At 39.4% G+C, this 23,232-nt stretch overlaps 1 protein-coding gene across 1 annotated transcript in view; it reads left to right on the plus strand.

Annotated features, from left to right (window-relative positions):
* Window positions 1-219: 219 nt before the first annotated feature.
* AGPAT5 (1-acylglycerol-3-phosphate O-acyltransferase 5) overlaps window positions 220-23,232 on the plus strand; it is a 54,773-nt gene continuing 31,760 nt past the window's right edge. The window contains exons 1-4 of the mRNA XM_030944693.1: window positions 220-683; window positions 15,424-15,493; window positions 15,702-15,817; window positions 20,959-21,048. Coding sequence (XP_030800553.1) covers window positions 465-683; window positions 15,424-15,493; window positions 15,702-15,817; window positions 20,959-21,048 — 495 coding nt within the window. The 5' untranslated portion in view covers window positions 220-464. The remainder of the gene's footprint in view (window positions 684-15,423; window positions 15,494-15,701; window positions 15,818-20,958; window positions 21,049-23,232) is intronic.

Below are 23,232 nucleotides of genomic sequence, written 5' to 3' on the forward strand. Positions count from 1 at the left end.
CGGAGCCGAGCAGCCCTGCCCCCACTGCTGCCGGTTCTGGCTGGGGAGCAATGAGGATGCGCCCGGGACGGGGCGGGGGACGCGGACAGAGCCGATGCCCCAGAGCCGGTGCGCCAGGCCGGGGGCTGCTCGTGGGGCCGGGCCCGGGCCCGGCTCGGCGCCAGCGCGGCCCCTCCCGCCCGCCCGGAAGCGCCGGGGCCGGGGCCGCCTTCCTGCGGCGCGGCTCCGCCTCCGCCCGGCAAGATGGTGGCGGCAGCGGCACTGAGGGAGCCGTGAGCCGGTGCCGTCTCACACCGCGCTCTCTTCCCGTCCCTCCCGGCCGCGGTCGCCGCCGCTGCTGCTGCTTCGCGGCCGCCTGGCGGGTGTGCCCGGCGCGGCGGGCGATGCGGGCGGCGGGGCTGCGGGGCTGTGTGTGAGCGCGCCGCCCATGTGGGTGTCCCGGTGAGGCCGGGGGCAGCGGGAAGATGCTGCTGTCGCTGGTGCTGCACACCTACTCCATGCGCTACGTGCTGCCCGCCGCCGTCATGATGGGCACGGCGCCCACCTACATGCTGGCCTGGGGCGCCTGGCGCTTGCTCTCCGCCGTGCTGCCCGCCCGCTTCTACCGCGAGGTGGATGACCGGCTGTACACCATCTACCAGAGCATGGTTCTCTTCTTCTTCGAGAACTACACGGGCGTGCAGGTGAGCCGGCTGGGCCGGGCCGGGCAGGGCAGTGGGGCTCCGGCGGTGGTGCCGGCTCTGGGCTCGTCCCCCGGGCCGGCCGCCGTGGGGCCCGCGGGCAGGTGCGGCCGTGGCCTGGGCCCGGCACCGCAGAGGATCCGCCTCGTTCCGCAGCCGCCGCTGCTCCTCTGGTGATGCTTTTCACGGAGTGTTGGTGTTGTGTTCGTTTTGCAGGTCGGGAAACGGAAGAGATGCGACACCGGTCGTGCTCTATCAGCACTTGAATGGCAGCCGCCTTTGCACACTTTGAACCCCTGTGGCCTGTGCTGCACATCTGTAGCATTAAATTGGCAGCAGATGAGAAAGCTATCATCAGCTATAATTGTACATAATACACGTACGAGTTTTTAATAAATAGATTACTTAATCTCTCCATTACTACAGATTTTTAGTTTTCGTGCAGTCTACCTCATGTCACTTTTTGGCCCTTAAATTTTGAATCAGTCATGAATTGTGATTATTCAGGATCTCGGTTTCAGGTTAATAAGTTGAAATTGGAGGCCTCTCTTGTATGATCAGAGGGGTATTTGCATTCAGATGATAATACCTCACAAAGTGCTCAGTGTTTGCGAGGTTTGTATTTGTCTGTAATTTGGAAAGTAGGCAAGGAGACTTTTAATTCTACATGTAAAAAAATAATAAATGACAGGTGCTTCCTGTGTCTAAACATGACCTTCAAAATTTTTTTAATATACAGAAGGCTGTTTGAGGATAGTGCAGCTTTAGGGGCTTGAGAGCAAGGAATAGCAATATATATTGACAAACGACAGAGCTCGTACAAATAAGGACTTCTCATATTCATGGCTGAGGCCTTTTTCCACTCTGTAATGAAGCATTTCTTTCAGAATCAGGCTGGATCTCCCATAGTTTCCTCTCTTGAGTGCCTTGTAGGCCTTGCTTTCATACTGACTCTTGGGAAACCCACTAAGCCAGCTAAAGATACAAGAGTTGCAGTTCGACATCAGAGTAAATAGAACAGATACAAAACTAAGCAAGATCTTCTTTTGGTGGTAGTTTATGATTCAGCTTGTAATTTATGCAGCTTTGCCTTACCTCTTGTCCAAATAAGCTAACTTGTGTTGTGTTTGATATACTAAAAAAAAAAAAAACCAAAAAAAAACCCCAAAAAGGAAGAAGGAGCAGTAGTTCACAGGTACTTCTTACAGTTTTAGCTGCCTTCTCTTTTATTTAGTGTCTCTAGTGCAGATACTTTAATGTGTAGTAACACACTTTGGTCATTAAGTGGTGAAAGTAGTAGTATAGAAGTTTAACTTGACCTATTCTAAGAATGAGAGCCAAAAATCAGTGTGCAAATTGTAATGGAAAAGCTACTCAAGCTGTCTACAACTGCTGTGCGGACAGTACCAAACACTTAGAATTTTTAAAAAGAACTATTATCCAAAAAATGCCTGTGATATTAAAGAAAGGAAACTGCTAACCAAAAGAAACAGCAAGGCAGCCATCATCTGTTGGCCTCTGTTTTATTGCAGTGATAAACTTCATACAAACAGATGATGGTGATGATCAATTATAGGCCACTAACAGGAGAGCAATTAGGAGAATATTGAAATAGAGATGTTTTGTCACAGTAAACAATAAATAATGATAAGAAATTGTGGAGGAGGAGGCACATGTCATAGGATAAATTAAATAGTATACATGACTGGAAGGTAAATAAAGACTTGGAAAGTACAAAAAATGTGTAGAGAGGTAAGAGCTATAACCTTTGAAATCCATGTGAAATTTGACTGGAAGATAGTCCCCACTTGTTTAAGGGAGAGAAACAGGGTATTAAGGGTGTCCTTTTAGACCTACTCTAGTGAACGCTGCACGTGTTTTAACTTGAAACTCACAGTGGAAAGTTAACCATGTGCCTGAGTGTGTGAGATTGGTGTGGTAACCTGAGACCTACTGTGGATGGGCTGTCTTCAGGCATGAAATTAGATGCAGAAGTGTAGCATCATTAAACTTAATTCCAATAAACCAGCAAAAATAGTAGCTTCATAAAGACAGCTGTAGGGCTCTACCAGCACTAAGGCACCATAAGAGCCATGGGAGGGAGGAATTATGCATCTCTTTCAAATCTATTAATTTGTTCAATTGATTGAAGAGTGTTGGGATGTTTATTTTTGTAACTGAATAAATAGGGGGCAACCTCATCCATCAGAATACTGGAACTTGTAGTTTCACTCAAGTCATTAGGATTCTACACTTGCTTAAGTGACTTTTTGTTAACACTGTTGCTGTCTTACTGTATTTAAAATGCCTTTAATGTTATGTACTTTTTAGCATTCTTTGGTTTTACACTTAAGGTATTTGTGGTTTTTTAATACAAGAACATGCTAAACCAGTTGTGGATATTTGAAGTGTCTGATCTTAAAATAATTTTCCAAAATTCACAGTAATGTGAGTGGATATTAATAGGTTAGAGTTGGTTACAGTCATAAACATGGATGACTATATTTTTGATTCAAATACTAGTCTATTGTGATATTTGTTTTCTGTTTATTTATTTGTCAAGAGGTGATGCTTCTCTCTATCATTTGCTGTTAGTCCATTAAGCATCTAAATCTGTCTCCCCCTAACAGCTGCATGCACAAGTGTATTTTTCTTCTTTTCTTTGTTCTTGACTTGGATGTTCTTAGCCAATTCTTTAAAAACAAAAACTATAGTTCATGCTAGGAAGGCTTTTTATCTTTATAGCAAACTCCTCTGTTTTGAAATGTAACTAAGTAAGGTGATAACCTGATCTGCATGATAGAAAATCTTGAAATACTAGTCTTTCTCTGTCTCTTAAGTATTTGACTTGAGATATAAAATAATTCCAGAGCTATAATTGCTGTGAGCTCTGGATATTTTAGATCCTAGAGAGTGGCTCATGAAGTAACTGTAAAAGTTTTTTACTTGGTAAGTAAAAAAGTATTTAGTTGTAAATACTTTCTCTTTTTAAATTTTGGTCAGACTCTTTTTTTTTTCCATTGAAACAATTTTGTTTTACAAAGCCTGAGAGAACTCAAGCTTCCTTGGCATCAATTTAGGTTTTCCAATAATATTAGAATTCATTAACAAATTGCCAAAAATAGTCCTTTTTGCTGACTGTCATGCAAGAGTTGGCAGTAGAAGACTGAAGAACCAGTACTGAGAGTACAGAAAGCAACAACAACATCCCAGTGCTGTGAGGTAAACTTTACAAAGCCAGTGTGACTATAAAGTGAAATCCTATAACGCTGTGTAAATTTGTCGGTGCAATTACAGTTTAGTGGGCATCCATGAATTCTATTAAGCAGCTGTGAATATATTAAATTAATTAATCTGTAGCATTGTGACAGTGCTCAGTAATCTCTAGGATTATATACTCAAGAGTAATGAAATGTGTAGAAGTGGTATTGGAAAGTAGCACAGAGAGCACGTCCCTGCTTTGGCCCTGTGTTGCTTCTCGCCTATCCTGCCGTAAGATGCAGGTGCCCTACTGTTTTCTAGGAGGAATATTGTATAAAGTTCAAAGAATTCTATGTAAAGAGAGTCTCAGAAAGCAAAGGATGTTAATTTTATCAGTGATGCGCTAGAGCAGTCCCTGGTGCAAGCAGGTACAATTCATGCACTTTGAAGGACTTCAATCTGCAGATGCCAATAGTTGGTTTGGCCCCAGGTTTCTGAATCATCAAGTAGCTGATGAACTGTGGTTTTGTTACTACTTTTGTCTTTACTGTGTCAGGGAAGTCTGGTCTCTTCCATTTCAAACAGGCTATAAACAGTTGAATCTTGCCGTAGAATGTGAAAACGAAGATGGCTGCAAATATGTGTGTGATTAGAACAGTTGAAGGGCTGAAAGGACTGGTAATTCAATATGATGAATGCTCTCATCTCTCTGACCCTGAGCATCTTATCCCAGTTGCTGTCAGGGTTATGAAATTAATGCCTATTGTGTTTGTGCACATGTTTCAGATCAGATGAGGACTAAATGTTCTTCAACTTTTTTTGTTGTAATTGTGTTTGATATTTTGTACTGAATGCTGGTGAAGAAATAATAAAGAAATCATCACTCAGCCTGCTTCCTAAAGGATGATTTTCATCTGAAAGGTTTTGACAATTGAATGAAATCCATAACTGAATTAATGCTCAAGGATTTTGTTCAGCACTTGTGTCTGCTGTGTTCCCTACCCCCACTTCCTGATGAATATTTTTTTTGGAAGCGGTGTTTTTATTAAAGACATTATGAAATTCTGGGTTTTGTTGTCTTTACAGGACTCTGGAAGGGCTGTAAGAATCAGATAATACCTTGGTGTTGTTTACTAGAGCTAAACAGTTATTTTATAAAATACAAGAGATGCTTGTTCAACAGTGTGAAGTGCTTGCTGGATTGATATTGAAGCTTGGACTTGCTATGTCTCAGTAGGGTTGAAAACTACTTAGGTTTAGAGCAAATTGAAACTCTATGGAGCAAATGTACTGCAGAACTCTTGACAATACTTTCCAGTGGTGTAGAACCTGGGATCTTTTTCATACCTTGGCTTCCTAGGAAATGTGTGAGGAGAGCTTGGTGTCTGAGATTTGGATGCATGCTTAGTCTTAGAGCTGTTGACCAATTTGCAGTGCAAGTGAGTGTCTGTGCCTATCTCTGTTCCCAGGTCAGCAACCTTCCCAGGCAAGAGAATCTTTACTTACTTCTTGCTTTTCCTCTTGAAGCTGTTCAGCTGTCCAACAGGTAATTCTTGAGGGCCCAAGGTGGAAGTGGGAAGGCAAGGGGCAGTGCAAGTTTGACAGCCAAGTTGCAGCATACAAGGAGGTGCTTTGGTTGCTGTTGGTGGGGTGGTTTGTCGTCTCTTAGGAACATGGTTCTTCCCTCTCTGCACTGGGGGAAGCATCATAACCAGGCTTCATCATGGCAGGGTGAAGATTTGGTTTCTGACTGCTTCCTGTTGGTAGATGTGAGTGACAGGGTTTGGCTTCTCTTTAGATGAGGACCCATTTCCCAGGCAAATGGCATAACCAGAAAGTCCAAAGGAAACAGAACATTTCACCATTCTTCAGTTGTGTTTGGAAGGAAAGCGCTGGCAGTTGCATTTTGGCATCAGCCTGGGTATATGAACCTGCTCTTGAGTTTCCTGAGCTCTCCTGCCTGTGTGGCAGCTCAGGGGTGGGAGGATTCTGGAATGGTGTGGGAGCTGAGCAGGAATGTGCAGAGCTGCCATCAAGGCAAACCTCTAAGCTCAGGTTGGAGCTGAGCAGCCTCTGAGGGCTCGAACTTTCCTCATTCATGTAGCTTGTGGCAGTAACCTGTTAGTACCTGCTTACATTGCTGCTTTGTGAAACAGTGTTAGCTCTTGTGAGGTGTATTGAGAGGTTAAAATAATCATGCTTGTAACTTAATTGCAATGGTAGAAATAATGAAGTAAAGGTCTTGGGGAAGGGATAGAAATGTGGGGACTTGTCCAATGCAAAGACTGAAAAGAAACTAGGAGAAGCTAGGGAAGTGTATCACATTTGTGTGATAAACTTTTGAAAGAAGCCCAGTGAAATTTTTCTGCTGGGATGAAATTTTTCTGGCTCCATTAAGAAGGTTTACCCTGCTTCATTTCATTAGAGATTTCAGTGTACAGCTGTCTCCAGGCATATATGTCTTTTGTAGTACACAGCTAAGTTCTCTGTGTTATTAGAACAGAAATTAAGTGATACCTGCTAAGCCTGAGGGATGCAGCATTCAAATTGAGATGCATGCCTAATTTTAGACTCTTACGTTCAACTGTGGTATGAGGTAGCAAAAATAGATTAGGTGTGTTAACTTTGTGCTCTTTCTGTTTTAGATATTGCAAACCAAATATTTGCATATTTCTTCCATTTTATTCTGTGCCTTTGACTATAGATCTGAAGGTGAAAGTGGTGTCCTTCAAGACTCTTGTTCAATAATATACCATCTAGAGTTCCAGTCTATTGCAGATCTGGCTTTGGGGCAATCTGGAAGGAATTTAGTATGGAGAGGTTCTGCATTCAATGCTGGTCCTGATCATCCTCCACTTACTACTTGATATATGAAAAATAAAATAAATAAAAACTGAGGTCTAGTTAGCATTTTTAGAAATCAAGTATCAGCTACCTGAACCAAAACTGCTGTTTGGGTTCATAAACCAGTGGCTTTGTGTGGAGATTTGCTAGCATGTGTTTCATAAATGGCAAGTCACAACTGAATCTGAATTTTATATCAACCTTATCTGTCTCAGTCCACAATTTTAAAAATGTGTGTTTACATTTTAAAGTTAGCTGCATGTACTTATGAAAATATTAGAAAGTATGTGTCAGGTAGGAAAAGCTAAGGAGTCAAAGGGCAAGTTTGAATGCTCTTACAAATTCTGATTACAAGTATTTGACCAGTAAGTTTTGCAATCTTATGGTTTGGTTTTAAAATTTTCTATTTAAATATACTTTATTTTAATATCTTAAGATTTTTGGTATGTGTATTTTTCATTACAATTTGTGCTGACGTAGCATAATTTGTGACATTTGAAAATAAAAGTTGTATTTCTTGCTATATTTTTAGCCAGCATTAGTGTTATACACAATACTGTTTTTGTGTTTAACTGTGTTCTGGTAGATGCTGGGCTGTGGAGTTTTACAGTGCTCTTCCATGCCCTTTTCTTCTGCTTGCATAATACGTCCAGGTACTTTATGTAAGGATGATTGTTAATTTAGATGTTTTTTCTCCTGGTACTCTACCATCAGACACTGTTCTTGCTAACAGAAGATTCTGTCCGTAGTTAAACATTTGTGTGCACTTATTTCAAACTTTTTGCCGTAGGCTTGCAGGTGGGGTATTATTTTTTTCAGTTTAATTGTGTTAGATAAAGTAGGCTCAGATGTCAGGCATTTTGACATTACAGTTATGAGGAAACATATCTTCTCAGGGGAAAAATACTCTTTAATCTTTCTTCTGTCAGTTTGAATCCTATGAAGGGATTTGGTATAAAAAGCCAGGGAAATTATTTTCTTTTGTTCATTTCTTTTCTGTCACATACTACTTGTCATCTTCTCTTTACAACTAGATCTTCTGTGGGAGTAGGAAATAGCATTTATGCTAGTTTGATTTTTTAAATGTAAAATAAACTACACACGATTTGGTAAAATTTTGTATTTTAGTTCATGACTAGATATAAAAAAATATTAGTTTGGATTGCTTTGAACTGTATTGTGATAGTTGAAATAATTTTACCTGGTGAACTTATGGGTTGACTAGAAGAGTTACTTCATTCCATTTCATAGGGCTGCATGGGAGTCTGGGGGTATGCATGTTTCTTTTTGAGTTAGCAAACAGTGCATAGTTCTGAGCCAGCTGCAGGTGAACTGGCTCATTCACATGCTGTGCTGGTGAGCAGATAGATGAGAGTGATTTTAATGTGGTGATTTTTGAGGCTGATCAGTTTACTGGGCTCAATTCTGGAGGCAGTATTGTTGCAGATACCTCCCTACATGTTCTTATGCTCTGTAGTGATTTCTTTGCCTTACTGTGAAAGTCCAGAGTGCTGAAATTCTAAATACCTACTGATGATGTGTGGAGAAGCTTTCAGAAATCCTATTCCACAATCACAAGCAGAGACTAGAGAGGTTTCGTAATCATCCTCATTCATGTCAACTCACTGAGAGCTTCCTAGCAGCTTTCAGTCTCTACTTGCTACAAACACTTGTAACAATATTACAAATAGAGATGCAAACAACTCCTCCGTGGAATCCAAGGCATTTTAAGGCCAAGTTCCTGTTACAAAGAGCTCTGGCTGGAGGAAGCACTGCAAACTGCCACAAGGTTTCCTGCTCTTGTGTGGTGGGCAAAGGGTATTTCCAGAGTGAGTTTAAATGGATGTTACATATTTTCCACTACAGAAGGGTAATAAAGTAAACAATGGCTACATTTAGTGTGAGTTGCTTTTGCCCTTCTTTTAAGGAAATTACTGAAATGTGCATGAAGAAGTCTCCAGAGATGCAAAAGGCTTATAAAGGAGACTTTCTCTTATTGAAACAGGTGCAATACTTACTGCCACTCTTGTACTAGAAGACATGTTCAGGTTTTATATAATACCAGAATGCCAAATGTTCAGAAAAACGCTCCTGTTGAAATCTCATCATGCAAATAATTACCTTTCAGATATGTCTGAAGTATATGCAGTTATTATTTTTAAAATTTCATTCCTGGTGATTTATGATGAAATTTAGGTACTCTAATTTTGATTTTTCCGAGATGGTTGCTGATTGTAATGGTGGATTTGTGCCATTGAACTGCACTGTAACCAAAAGCAAGTAATTTGGAGAAAGAACTGTAAATTATTTGGGCACTGAAAATAGGATTTTTTGAGACTTTAGATGTCAGAATCTTAAAATCGTGGCAAATCTTGGGGGCTATCAAGACTGGAACTGTTATCAAGACTGGAACATTTAAGATATACAGATGCTTTTTAAAATTTTTGTTAAGGATTCATCTAAGAGCTGTGGAGTACAGGGGACAATTATCTTTAATTGAGCTCATAATCTGTAAAGCCTTTACAGTCAGCATCAGAACAAAGTGACTTTTATACATGTATCTAGTACATGGAATGAAGTATAACCAAACACTCATAGAAGTTTGTCAATTTAGACCATAAGGCTAAAAACTAGTACGAAAATAAGAATGTACAGGCTTCATATATAACATCTGATGGTATGATTTAGTTCTACTTCATCTAAATAGGTTGTTACTATAGTTTTCTTACAAAAAGGAAATTAAACGACCATAAATGTGTTTTCTAAAGTTCTGTGCTCTCTGGTTGAATCAAGTCACAAATGTATTTTTAAAAAATTGAATTACATTACATATAGGAATCTTTTCAATATTCTTCAGAGATTAATCTCTTAGTAAAGTTTTTTCCCACTGAACCCCAGCAAAATACATAGCTGCAGAATGTTTGAATGAACTCTGCTTCAATGAAATGGATTGCTTTGTGATTTTATGGCTTGCTGCTGAGCTTGCTAGAGCTGTCTGAGCAGCAGACTTCAGACTTGTGCAATTCTGTGTTGAGCAGATAGCCCCTAAAGAGGTTATGACATGTAGCAATAGTATGATCATTACCATAAAGCTATGTGTCCTAAAGGTATTTTTAGAAAATTTATAAACTTTTTTTTCAGATCTAGAGAAAATGCAACTAATAACATCAAAGTCCTTCCTCTTCTGTTCTATTCATATTCCTTATGCTGTAGGCAGTGAAACCTGTATCTGTTAAATGTGAATAAAAGTGCTTCTTTGTCTTCCGTGAAGAAATATAAACATTTAAAATTCTTATAGTAAGACATCTGAAAACCTGAGAAATGTGTCAGCCCCAAGTACAGATTCCCTATCTGTATCCTGTCTTGAGCCTGCTTCTAGTCAAACAGGGTAATTAGATTCTATGGTCTGAGGTGCTTTCTCTGGGAGCTCAAAGGACTTAAGACATGAGGCAGGTTTTTGATGCCTGCAGCAGGGCTGCAGAGGTGAGCTTGCACTGGGTACCTGGTAGTTGTTTTGATGGTTTGTCATGCAAGCTCCACCCTTTCACCAGAAAATTGTATCCAGAGTTTGTAACAAACAGACGAGAAATATGTTTTAGGATATTATTTTAGTAGACATGTTGTATAGTGCCCAGCTAACAGAGATGCTCTTGGCCGAAAGAGTCCCCATGCAATCCCCATTATTAATCATGAAGGAGTAGTGAGGTGGAGAGAGGTGCATTTTGTGACGATAGTACAGCTGAGTAGGAAGTCTGTGTGGTCCTTTTTAAGTGTTGATCTCTTGACTCATTCTGCAGAAGAGGGAAGGAATATTCTTTCCCTGTTATCCTGCTTTTATCCCTCTTCCCAGTTTCTCTTGCCTGTGCTTGAAGCTGATGTTTTTCCTGAACACAGTGCTCTGCTTTCACAAAGTACTCCAGTGAACGTAAGTTTTGTTGAAGTAGCAGCAAAGATGGGAACATCATTCTTTAATTCCCATCTGGTATCTTTGAATAGAGAAGGGAGGAGGGTTAAGAAGTCTGAGGAACCAAGACTGAGTGTGCTGGTGGACTGATAGACGCCAGATGAGTTGGCCCAAGTTTTTACCAGCAATAACCAGTTGTATTGCCTTAATGCTGCTGAAGCAGAAGTCGCACTATCAGATGATCTGCTTGCAGATCAGCTTCTAACTGCTCCCATTATGAGCCACATCCAATTACAATATTAAGTTAATCTCTTTGCTAGGACTTTGATGTGATCACCAGTTGACCTGCAAGCAGATCTTCTGATAGTGTGATTACTTTTACCTACAATTATTTTTGCCATGGCAGTGTTTATTGAGCTGATTCTGCTAGGATGTGATTAAATGATCTATTTAATTTTCTTTGGCATGTAAAGATTTCATAAGCAAGAAATAAAATTCTTAACTCTAAATTAGGAGTGTCCACTTTGTTTCAGTGAAAACGTGTGCATATTATGGGTTATTCAGGTGTGGCTGCCATGCAGAACTGTTCCATATTGCTACGTGAGCTACCACAATTAGTACAGCCATAGTTAAGTATGTTGCACTGGAAAAAGCAGTTTGGTAGGGAAGCTGAAACTGGTGTCACCAGATCACCCAAGAGCTCCCATTTGCATGCGTAGATCAGCCTATCACTGAATTAGTACATTCTCCCAGCAGAACTACCTGTCATTTCCTGCTAATTCATCAAAGCTTCACCTGGACAGGATGCCCTCAGGTGTATCTTGTGGCTGCTGAGCCTGTGAACAGCTTGGTGTGTGGCATCCATGGAAGCTGAGTACCAGCCTTCCCACAGAAGGGATCTAATAGCATCCAGGTTCCTGTATTTGAGACCTCACTGTATTGAGTTTGACAGTGCTGCTGTGTAAACAGATGTGAAAGGCCCACATTAACATTAACTGTATTACCCATTACTGCAAACTGGACTGTTAAGCAACCAAAACCTGGCTAAAAGCACACATTTCAGTGTTGTGTACACAAGTTATGTTTGCAGTGTTAGACTGTACATCTGCATTTTAAACATTTTCCCTCAAATCTCTGCTTACTTTGGCTTGCTGTGTTGCTCTCCCTATTGACTTGTTTTCTTTGCTTGGCTTCATTGTGCCTTTTATTTTAACAGCAGATTCTATTCTAAATGAACAGGTTCCTCACTTGCTTCAGTGTGGCTGACAGGGCACTTTTCAGTTCATTAAACTGATAGATAGGTAGAATGTATGTATACTGTAGTGTCTGGAGAGCCATGCATGAAATATGTGAAACACTATACTAAAATTCAAATTGCCTCCCAAGCATGTCCTGCCTGTCCTGTGTTGCTTCCCTGGCACTGGCTGCAGGGGGCAAGACCAGCCCTGCCGATGCTCTGCACATCCTGGGAGCAGCACTGCTCCTCTGAGGAGGGCTGGGCGTCTTTAAGCCACTATGATGTCTTCAGGTTACATCCAAAGGGGCTTGAATACAGGTGGGCAATGTGGACTCCTGTTTCTGCCCTGCTGTCCCGGGTGAGTCACTCAAGTGCTGCCTTAGAGCACAGTACTAGAGGCACCAAGCTATGGGTTTGATCCCCATATGGGCATTCACTTAAGAGGCGGACTCGAGGATCCTTGTGGGTCCCTTCCAACTCAGAATATCCTGTGATTCTGTAATTCACTGTGGCCCCCAAACATCTGCACCAGCAAAATGAGAAAGAGTTAGAGGCTGCACAGCCTCTACAGCAAGGAATTCTGCAAAGTTAGCTAAGAAAAACAGCAGGGAGTCTGAGGCTTTCTGGAGGCCATGAAGAAGAGTACTGTATTGTTTCCTTTGGCAGCTATAATATACGTTAGGTGCTCTGGTTTACCTAAACACATCAGATGGCCAGAAATTGGAGTCTTGTCCTGAGTAGATTATTCTCCTGCTTATACAGAGGCAGGTTAACTCCTTGGACACCATCTCAAAGGGAAAAGGACATTTCTGTAGGATTCCAAGCTCCTAACTGTTACCCCTCTGTTGTGTATGGTGAATATTTTCAGAAGCCTGATAAAGCAAAAATGCTTTGGTCTCAGAGGGAGAGCTGCGTGGGTGCCCGCAGAGTAGGTGTCTCCTGGGTCTGCAGGCTGGAATTGCCATTCTTAGCTACTTGTAGTAACAGTTGTAAGTTTGTAGCTCAGTTCTTTAACTGAAAGTGTCTAAGGTGAATAGCTGCTTGCTGGCCTTTGATGAACTGTGTAAGCCTTCCCTCGAGATCTGTGAGATGGGCGGTGCTGAAGTGGATGATGCCGCAGATAAAGCTGGTGCATCCTCTTAGGCTGAGCCATCTGAGCAAACAAAATAGAGCTTTCAGATTTTCTTATTCTTACCTTTGCTTTGAAATGAAACATCCAGTTTTCGTGTGTTTAATAAGAACTAATATAAATAAGAGGTTTTTTTTTTTTTTTACATCTGTACAACAGTTTGGCTGTGTGTTTTATCATGAGTAAAAGATTTTGGTCCATTGCATGCAAACACATCTAACCCTTAGGGTAAGCCATAATGTTGTACATAGAAGTTGTTTACAGGAACAGTGAGTGGGTGTTCCTCTGAGGTTAAAAAGTGAACTAGATCCAATCTTACTGAAATAAAAAATTACACAGATTAACTGTTATATTTGGCAGACACCAGCATATATATTTTTTAATGGGAATGATCCTTTATATTTGTTTTTACCCCTGCAATAGTCCAAAGCGAATGCTTTAAATTGTGGGACTGATTGCACTGAGATTTTGACTTGGTACATTAAAGTGGAAATATTTACAAGTTGAAGTTATAAATTGTGTATTTCAAACCCTGTTTCTTGTGTGGAGCAGCTCTTGGGGTCAAGGGCAAGTTTTGTTTTCCCTCTTAGTTTTTCTCTACATTTTAGAAAAGCTCAAATAACATTCAAGACCTTCTGGTTCGATGATTTGTTTTATTGGGCCTTCTCTCTTACTCTAAAATTCTCTTTGCCAGAAACTGCATAGTGGAGTCTTAACTTGAAATTAAAGAAAACAGAATTTATGGACATTGTGCATAACAGTGCTAGGAAAGCGTACACTTGTAAAATGAAGTTTTAACTCTATAAGTAAGAGTAGGAAGATTTATTTCAGAGGAATTTGTGCACCTGAAATATAAGGTCAACCCTTAGACTGCTACCTTGCTCTAAGCTGTGAGTGGTACCTAGTCTCAGCAGTAAGGTTATAAATTCTGGTACTTCAATGAGACGGCTACTCCTATAGCAGAATCTTGTTCAAATTTCTCAGATACTGTTCAGGATATACTTGTCAACTGACTTGTTACAGATATTGTTCAGTTAGAATTTATTCCTTTTTGGAAAAAAAATGAGTCAAGTTATATCCTCTTTTACTCTATGTTGAATGATCTCTTGTTCACATATTAACTGAGTATCTCAGTTCACCAATATCTGGTTTTGGCCTTCAAAACAAAACTTGATCAACAGTGTGGTTGTATTTTCAAAGAAGAAACAGCAGGAATGTGAAACATACAGTGTTTTTGTGGGGTTTTTGCCTAGAGTTAACAATATGAGACATTAGCCATGCAGTATCACAGGTTACCTGAGAGATGGACAGTTTCCAGAGATACTGGTAGACACCTCCTGTAAGGATCAATATGAGACTTGGCATACTAAATTATACCAATTAAAAGATCGATGTTAGTTCTTCCTGATGAAATGCCAGTTTTGCCCAGACTAGGGAAGTGATGAAAATAAGTGGGTAAACCTTCCACATAGCACTTTGCTTTTTTGGTGAATGGAATAATTTCAAAGTAGCATGTATGTCTGATACAGCCAACTTCTAGAGACAAGGAGTATGTCCACTGGCAGAACAATGGTGAAAGCCTACCTAGAATGTACTGGTTAGAAAAACTGTGCTTCATTAAGTAATGAAAATGTTTATTAAAGGTAATTGAATAGCTGAATTGGTTCTTGAGTTCAGAATTTAAGTTATTTTCAAATATAAAATGAGAAATTATTAATTGAATGAACCCATTTTAAAAGGGTGACCAAGATTCTAGCATCAGAATCTTGTTTTGTAGTCATGCTCTCAGAAGATTATTTCTCTAGTAGACCAGTACCTTTCAGGGGTGAGACACTACAAGGTTGAAGTGTGTCTTTAATGTAGCAGAGGAAAAACATATTTAAAAAACCTGCTATTTGGAAGCCATAGACTAATTTAAAGGCACCCCTTAACCTCGTGTTTTTTTCTTCACTCTTGATGGTTAAAATAATGGCAAATGGTTGAGATTTTGTTCTTGATCTAATCCAGGAAAATTTACCGTTTTAGGTTGAATGATAGCAGGTGTCTGGATAAAGCATGTCTTTTTCATTAGATGTATAAATTAAATGGTTATTTTGTACATGTCTGTGATTCCTCATTAACTTCAATTATATTAATGTAGGGAGCTTGTGGCTGAAGGTCACATTCCGTGGATCCGGTTCTGGGGCTATGGCACAAGAACAGAATAAGTTTCTTAAGCCATTATTAGCTAATATTTATAGCTTTGTTGATAAGACAGTTGTCTGTGTGGTAGGTACTGATTTAGTGATAGGGTGTTTGTCTGTTAATGATGCTAGCTTGCTGACAGTTATCGTAGTAAAAAGCCTAGTACTACATTGGATTTCATCACTGCCTAATGCAATGAAAATAAATTATAAAGTAATACTGCATATTTTTTAATTTTTTTTAGGTAATTATCTACGGGGATTTGCCAAAAAATAAAGAAAATGTAATATATTTATCAAATCATCAGTGTACAGGTTTGTATTTCTTTTGCTTAACACTTTTATAGATTTTAAAAATCTACTTGTCTGTTTAATGTGTCTCTTTCCAGGCTTGCCCTAACAAGCAAGAACTTCTAGTTCAGAAACCTTTAATGACATTTATACATACAACATGTACTTTTTGTTTCATCAGTGGCAATTAGGAGGTAATTTAGCTGTTTGCTTTGGGCTTTTGTCGTTGCAGTTGATTGGATTATCGCGGACATGCTGGCGATCAGGCAGAACGCGCTCGGGCACGTCCGCTATGTCCTGAAGGATGGCTTAAAATGGCTTCCACTCTACGGGTGGTACTTTTCACAGGTGAGCCACTTCACTCTTTCCTTGCTGTTTGTGAGTCAAACATGCAAGATGTACTTTCTCCCTGTTTTCCATGCATGCTGTGAAGGTGTAGTTCTAAGTTCTGGCATTCAATTATTTGAACATGAAAGCAAATGGCTTCACTCAGTGTAGTTAGATGTGTATCTAAATTGAGAAACAGTTACTAAAAATTCAGTTTACTATTCTAAATGAATACTTACAATAGAATTTAAAACTGTGGAGTCTATTAGGAGTATTCCAGAATATTCTAAATATTTCAGAATATTGTAAAACTTTGTTCTTTTTACAATCTAAAACTCCAGTTTGTAGTCATGCTCTCAGAAGGTTAGCAGGTGTAAACAGACTCATTTTGCTGTGTAACATGCTACAAATTGGAAGGAAATTGGCATTACTGTTTGATGTACATCTTTGTTTTTCAGTTGTTTAGGTTTTACCACAATATAAAAGAGAAAAATTGGATTTTAGTGTAGTGTGGAGGAAAGGCAGATCCCACATCCATGAAAATGTTGATGGTTATTTTGGACTTCAATTAAGCAAAAACCCGAGTCTAACAGTATTCCTACCTTTTTCTTTCTTCTCTTTCTGCATGATATTCCTTTTGTTCCTTCTAGTCTGAGAGCTCAACCTGATGTGACTCAATTTTATACAATTACTGAGAAACAGTGGGTCATGGTCACTGAGCAACCTACATACTGAGTGGATATGCTATTCAGTCTGAAAATGGTGGAGAGCAGTGTAGATGGCTTACTTCCCTAAAATCCTCCGTGAATTTGTCATGTCTGTACCTTGCTTTTTCTGAAAGCAGAACTATTTCTGTGTGAAACAGAATAAAATGTAGAGGTGGATGGGTTTGGAAGTACTGTCCTTTTTCTAGGCGAGCAGAAATGGCTTCATGGTATTTATCTCAGGGTTTAGATGGGTGCTAAGTTATTAGAATAGAAATGGATAGAGTTTTGGGTAGTGGTTCCAAAGTGCTTATTCAATAAGACTTTTCTCCTTTGTCTTTTGCATTGTCTCTTCATGTGTTCGCTGAATATTAATCTGCTTTCTGTCCCTCACCCCATTGCTCAGGCAAAAAAATTAAGAAAAAAAACCAAACCAACCAAAACAAAACAACAAAACAAACAAACAAACAAAAACCCAAAATCCCAACCAAAACAAAACAAAACCCCCCACATGTTTAGGAAAATATTTCTAATAGAATTAGACAGTTTGATTGAATTGACTGTCAGCCCTGTCCAAGAGGGCAAGAAGGTGGAGAACATTGAGAAAAATATTGTGTTGGGTATGATTGGAGCTATATATTAATTTGTAAAGGAGTGTATGAAGAGTAGGCAACTACAGGTGTATGTCCAAATAGGAGGATTTACTCTTTCCCTCATCTTTGCAGCACATCCAATGTCTTCAGCTTGATGGTTGAAAATCTTCGTTGTCTTTTGAATGAACACTTTAGTGAGTAGGCTACAGATCTAGGCTAGAGCATGGGTGATTGCCATAGTTTCTGCTAAAACTGGTATGTTTAGAGAAGTGTATGCTGCAGAGAAAATGAGAAAACTCTTCACAATTTCTTTTATTGGTAGGTCTGCTGTCCCTGTCCCCTGAATAACTACAAACTGTCAGACCCTGTCATACCTCACTAAGGGTATGCATAAGGAGAAAATGGAATTCTCAATTGTCTAATGCTTGCCCTTAATGCTTCATTACATTTTTTTGTCCTCCAAAGTGACTGATCTGCTGCACGGAAATATTTTGCTCTTTGTCCTTGCCTTTAGTCATTGCAGTGGTGGTGATTTAAGTCTGCTTTAATTAAAATACAAACAGGATATATAGTCTATCCACTATCACTAGATTTCCGGAAATTATTTTTTTCAAGATTTTGGAAAATTACTTTTGCTATGTGGAATATCCGGTGCTCAGTTTCCTGAGCTGTATATTGACTGTTAAAAGGAGGTTCCTGTGGAAATTAATCTGAATGTTACCTACATTTTAAATCAAAACATGTATATATTAACTAAAGTCTATTCAAATTTGGACTCCTCAAAAAATAAAACTTCTGCAAGATTTATTGGGGGGTGATTATATATACATTTATATATATATTTACATCAGTGACACAATTGACAGGCAGTGGTGATGCATATACAGCTAAATGACTGAGACGGGATGCAGAAGGCCTGCAGTGCAAGCTAATAGGTATTTTTATTGTTTTTATCACACCAAACAGTGCAAAAACATAAAACACTTCCTGCCCTTCCTGTTGATGTTCTGTCAGTGATGTCACTTACACTCCACTAAAAGTTTCCAGAGCCACATAATTACGCCATGCTTACGGAATTCATATTCCCTTCCTCAGGTAAACATCCTGTTTGGAAATAAACGTGGTCTGGATGTCCAGGAGAGCAAAATTCAGGCACAAAGGAAGTATATTTGTAAACACAATCCATTGTTGACTGAGAGAGGGGCTTTTAAAGTACAGCGGAAAAAAATTATAACCTTAAAAACAGTACTTCCAGAAATCTGTTTTGAAGAGCGTTCATATATTTGATCTCTTACTGAAAAGGAAATGCAATACAAGTTGGGGAATTTGAGCTATATACAATCACATAACTAGCATTCTTTTTTGAGGCAGCTATCTAATAGCAAGGAAAGAAAAGAAACACTTAAATTAACCTATTATGTTCCAAGTCTGATTTATTAGTAGAACCGTTTTCTTTTCCTAAAGCTGTCTTTATTATTTTTGGGTAGATCTGAAATATTTTTTTGCTCCTATCATTTGCTACCAATGCATCCCATCACTCCTATTTGCTTACACTGTCCAATTTGTTCCTATTTATCTTATACCCCTGATGAGGCTGGGATGTAATTCTGAAAAGTAGTTTTGATGCCCCACAGTTTGCTTGACTTTCTAAGATGGAGAATATGTCTTTATCTTTTCTGTTATCCAACATCAGCTTGTGTACCCTTTCGGTTGTTCCTGAGTTTTAGCCACATATCCTGCCTCTCTTTAGCTTTGTACCCCTGAGCCATGGGGACCTGCCATACTGGTGGAGTTGGAGTGAATGCAGGGAACGCTGATCTTGTGATACTTTGTCTGTTCTTATGTTACGTGACTCTGTGCTCATTTACTTGAGAAGTGCAAATCTATTTCTGAGCATTAAAATGTCTGACATGCAACACCAGATCTATCTTTGGTGTCATGGTATGTGTCCCTGACCAAAAAGTCCAGTAGTAACTTCATTTGTCCAAGCTGACAAATCAAACAAGGAAAAGTTGGTTCAGTATTTTTCCAGTTTACTGCAGCTGATTAGTAATTTGATGTTAGGGGAATGCCTCAATTCCAGGTTTCACTCATTTATCAAAGCTTGACCTAGCTGAGCTCACAGAGAATGATGACCTACCCATTACACGGATGAATTTTTTCTCATACCAAACTGTGTTTGCCCCTTTGGAAGGGGTGGTTGTGTTGGGTCTCAGAATACAGCTGGACTTAAGTCTGCTTCAGCTTCTATTTCCCTTTAATAGTGTCAGATTTTGAAAACAGTCTTCTATGTGGAGTATGGAGATAACATGAGGCTCTCTGTTTGCTACACAGCTGAAGAAACGTTCTTCTGTTCATGCTGCTTTCTGTCTGAAACTGTTAAACTCCTTGTGGGATGGTCCCAACACCATGCCACAGCCAAGCTCAGTGAGCCGGGGAATTCTGTTCATGGTTTTGGTCCCCTGCCAGTCACAGCAGCAGAGCTGAGTGTTAGAGCTGCCTACTTCACCTTGGGAGGGAACCACAGATGATAAAGTTAAGACGGAATATTTAGTATGCAGTTAATGCATCATTGGCTTTCTGTTCCCTGTCACAGCAGTCTTTGAAGAGCAACTCAAAAGTCACATCAAACACCACTAGCTAAGCAGCCATCTCTCCACCCCCTTCTGCCAGCCTCCTCCTAACCCCTCCAGTTTTATTCCTGTCCATGCCAGGGACACAGCTCTGCACACAGCCACCAGCCCTGTTTCTACCATGTGCTGTATCTTTTCATGAGATCAGGTATTTGAGTGAGGCTCAGCTCTTAGTAGTTTTAATCTTGCTGTCATCATTTTGTTAACAGCGTGCAAAACCATAAATGAACAGAAGTTGTCTGACAAATCCTAATACCAACTGTCGTGGTAAACAGAAAAGAGTATTACTAAGTTATGGAGTCAGTCAGAAAACACATGAAAACAATGTACCTTAAACCTGAAATTCTGTTCTTTGGAAGCTAATAGTGCTTTTTCCAGACTTCATTGTATCAGTAGTTCATAGTTGGTGCATGTTTGTTTACATACTCTTTCTCTGTAGATAAAACAACATGATGGAAGAGGGAAATGATAGGGCAAATTTCTCTTTGTGTGTACTTTTACTGAAATTTTGTGATAAATTGTGTGCAACAACTTATAAAATTAATCTCTTCCAGGACATAGTTTTACTTTTTATAATAATTTTCAGTAAAAATACTTCTACAGAATTCTTTGCTTTGTGAAGATTTTGGTTTACTTATTTAATTATTCTCTTGGTATATAACTTCTTTATTAAAAGTCTGGTTCTCTAGTAAAGTGCATGGAGGTTTTCAAAAACTACACTGGTTACTTTTGTGCTATTGATAAATTTTGTACGTAGAAGTATGATACTTGCATTCCCAGCATTTGCATTAGTTACTATTTAAGAGAGGGCACATAGAATGAAAGCATTGACCTGTAAGTACTTGCATGTGAGTAAGTTCCGTTCTGTGATTTTCCCTTGATATACAAATGAAGCTGCATGTCAGCGTTGCCAGGAATAAATACCCTGGGGTCACTTCTAATGCCATCTTCCAATTAATTACTTAGCACTTTTAAACAAGACACTTCAGGCGTCTAATGCATTGGGGGGGTTTTATATCTGATTTTTATTTAAACGGATTTTGTGAGCTGAAGTATATGCAAATGTAAAATTAGTTTCACATGTTTTTGCGATAAGAGAAACTCTTGTAGGCAATTTGCAGCATGAGTCATAAAGATGACTTGTCATTGTCTCTTGTTTGTTCTTCTGTCAGCTATTCTACATTAAACTACTTAAATATTTAATGCTTTCCCTTTTTTTTTCTCTCTGATAGCATGGAGGAGTCTATGTAAAAAGAAGTGCCAAATTCAATGAGAAAGAAATGAGAGAGAAGTTGCGGGCCCAGATGAAAGCTGAGACTCCAGTAAGCTTATACCTTCCTTCTCATTTCTTTGACTTTTTTAATGGCAAAGGCTTGTTGGAGAAAAGAGCCATGCCCGATATCCACAAACTACTAAGATGGTAATCATGGATTTGTTTTCTTTCTGTGTTTTTACAGTTACTTTCTGTGATTAGAGTGATACCTCTAATTAAACTGAGGAAAGTTTGACTGGTTCTTTACGATTGACAGCAGCTTTATGGTCCTCTCTGTAGAGGACAAGGGTGGTCTGGACTTAGAACATGAGCTATAGTACCTTCCTTGAGAAACCTCTGTTTCAAAGGAGAAACCCTCTGTTTCAAAAGACAACATTTTGACTACTGTGGGCTTGTCAGAGACTGATACACTCGACTTCTAAAAGTCAAGAACCTTTCCTACCAAATGTTAATTAGTCATCACAATGATCAATCATTTTTAATGGCAGTGACATCTTAGAATTGAATAACTTTGTCTGCTATGCCTGGAGGAGGGAAAAAAACCCAAAACAAACTCTTGATAATTTTCTATTTGAAGAATGACTGTTACTGCCAAGTGACTTTTCTCATGACTCTCTGTATGGTTTGTGGCTCAGTGGTTAGAATCACTGTGCCTTGCTTCCATTACTTGCTGTGCATTAGATTTTTTTCTTCCTTTTTGGCCAAGCTAAAAGAAAACAACTAAGCAAGCCTTGATATAGAACAGTTAAACTTCCATTTTATTTTAAATTGTGTTATTAGGACTTAGACTCCCCATATTGTCAAAACTTTTATATCCTGAGACTTGGGTAAAAAGAGTTCATGGGCTGTTTTGACATTCATAATAGTTTTTTTTTTCTTATTTGGAGATGGTGAGTTTATGTTTGTGCATGTGTCTCTGTTGAAAAAGTAAATTGACCTTGTGCTTACTGAGGGGCTTAAAGGAGTAAAGTGCCCGTATATCAGACAGCGCTCAAACTCATTTTGTCTTCAGTAAAGATTTAGCATTATTTTTTTGTGTTATAATTAAGAAAAGAAAGTTCCAATTGTTAGCATATAAGTTAGGCCAGAAATACATTACAACAACTAAACAATATCTAATCAATGATGTCCATGGAGAAGATGGTCATGTTCAGTGGCGGCAACCTGCACCCTCATTACCAGGGAGGGTCCTTGGATGTAAAGAGATTGTGTTGCCTTATTATTTTCCATATGTCAGTGGTAAAGATTCTACTAGCTGTAAAACTTGGGGTGTAATGGAATAAGCAAAGGCTGCTTGCAGGGTGTATGAAACGTGCTTGTAGTCATCCCCCTAAGCAACTTTTCCCCCTGCAGAATGCTGGTTAAGTTCATTTTAGCTAGTCTGGATGAAATAAACCAGCAAGGTGTTTTCCTGCATAGACCCATGGCTTTCTTGCTAGCTAAAAAGACAGGTTCTGCTTGAGTCTGGCTTTCTGCCTTCCCTCTGCACCCCTTAAAAAGCAGGAGTTTGTTCTTCTTATAAGGTTTACATTGTGGTAAGAGTCTTAATTTGAAGTATGTGTTGAATTAATCTCCTTTAGAAAAATGTGTATTTTTCTTTTAATACAATCTTGGGAAGATGTGCCTAGAAACTCTTCTGATTATGTCCTTGGAAACCTGTAAATGGTGTTCAGCCTCACTGCAGTGTGTCATTTTAGCACAGTTGTAATGTAAGGAGAGGTTTAAGCATAATGCTTTTCTTTAAAGATAAGAACTGATGTGGGTTCTGCTTTCCATGTGGTTAGTAAGTGAAATAAATCCAGAAGTCTTTGTGGAATCATCTTTCTTCTCCCTCCTGAGCTGTGTATAGATTGAAAGCCTATACCTAACCTATCAATGTTAATGCATAATAAATATGAGACCACGTAGGTATGCTTATTTTTTGCTGCTGTTTAGCTCTCTGGGAGTTTGGTGCTGTTGGAAATGAGCACAGAACCTGGACCTGGATACCAGGCAGTTGTTGCCATTTGCCTCATATTATCAGGTGTTGCGGTAGAGAAGAGAAATAAGTGCTGCAGAAATTAATTGTTTAAAATCTTTCAGTCAAATATATAGGGAGTGACACTTAAATTTACAAAACCAAAGTTGTTAAAAGCCTGTTTACTGAGGCAAATGTTTGCATCTGCAGGGGTAAAAGATACAGACCATTGAGCTGTCATTTGAGGGAAGACTAAACTTCTTTTAGCCCACGTTA

Source organism: Camarhynchus parvulus, chromosome 3 (assembly GCF_901933205.1).
Source record: "Camarhynchus parvulus chromosome 3, STF_HiC, whole genome shotgun sequence".
In the NCBI taxonomy this organism is placed as follows: domain Eukaryota; kingdom Metazoa; phylum Chordata; class Aves; order Passeriformes; family Thraupidae; genus Camarhynchus; species Camarhynchus parvulus.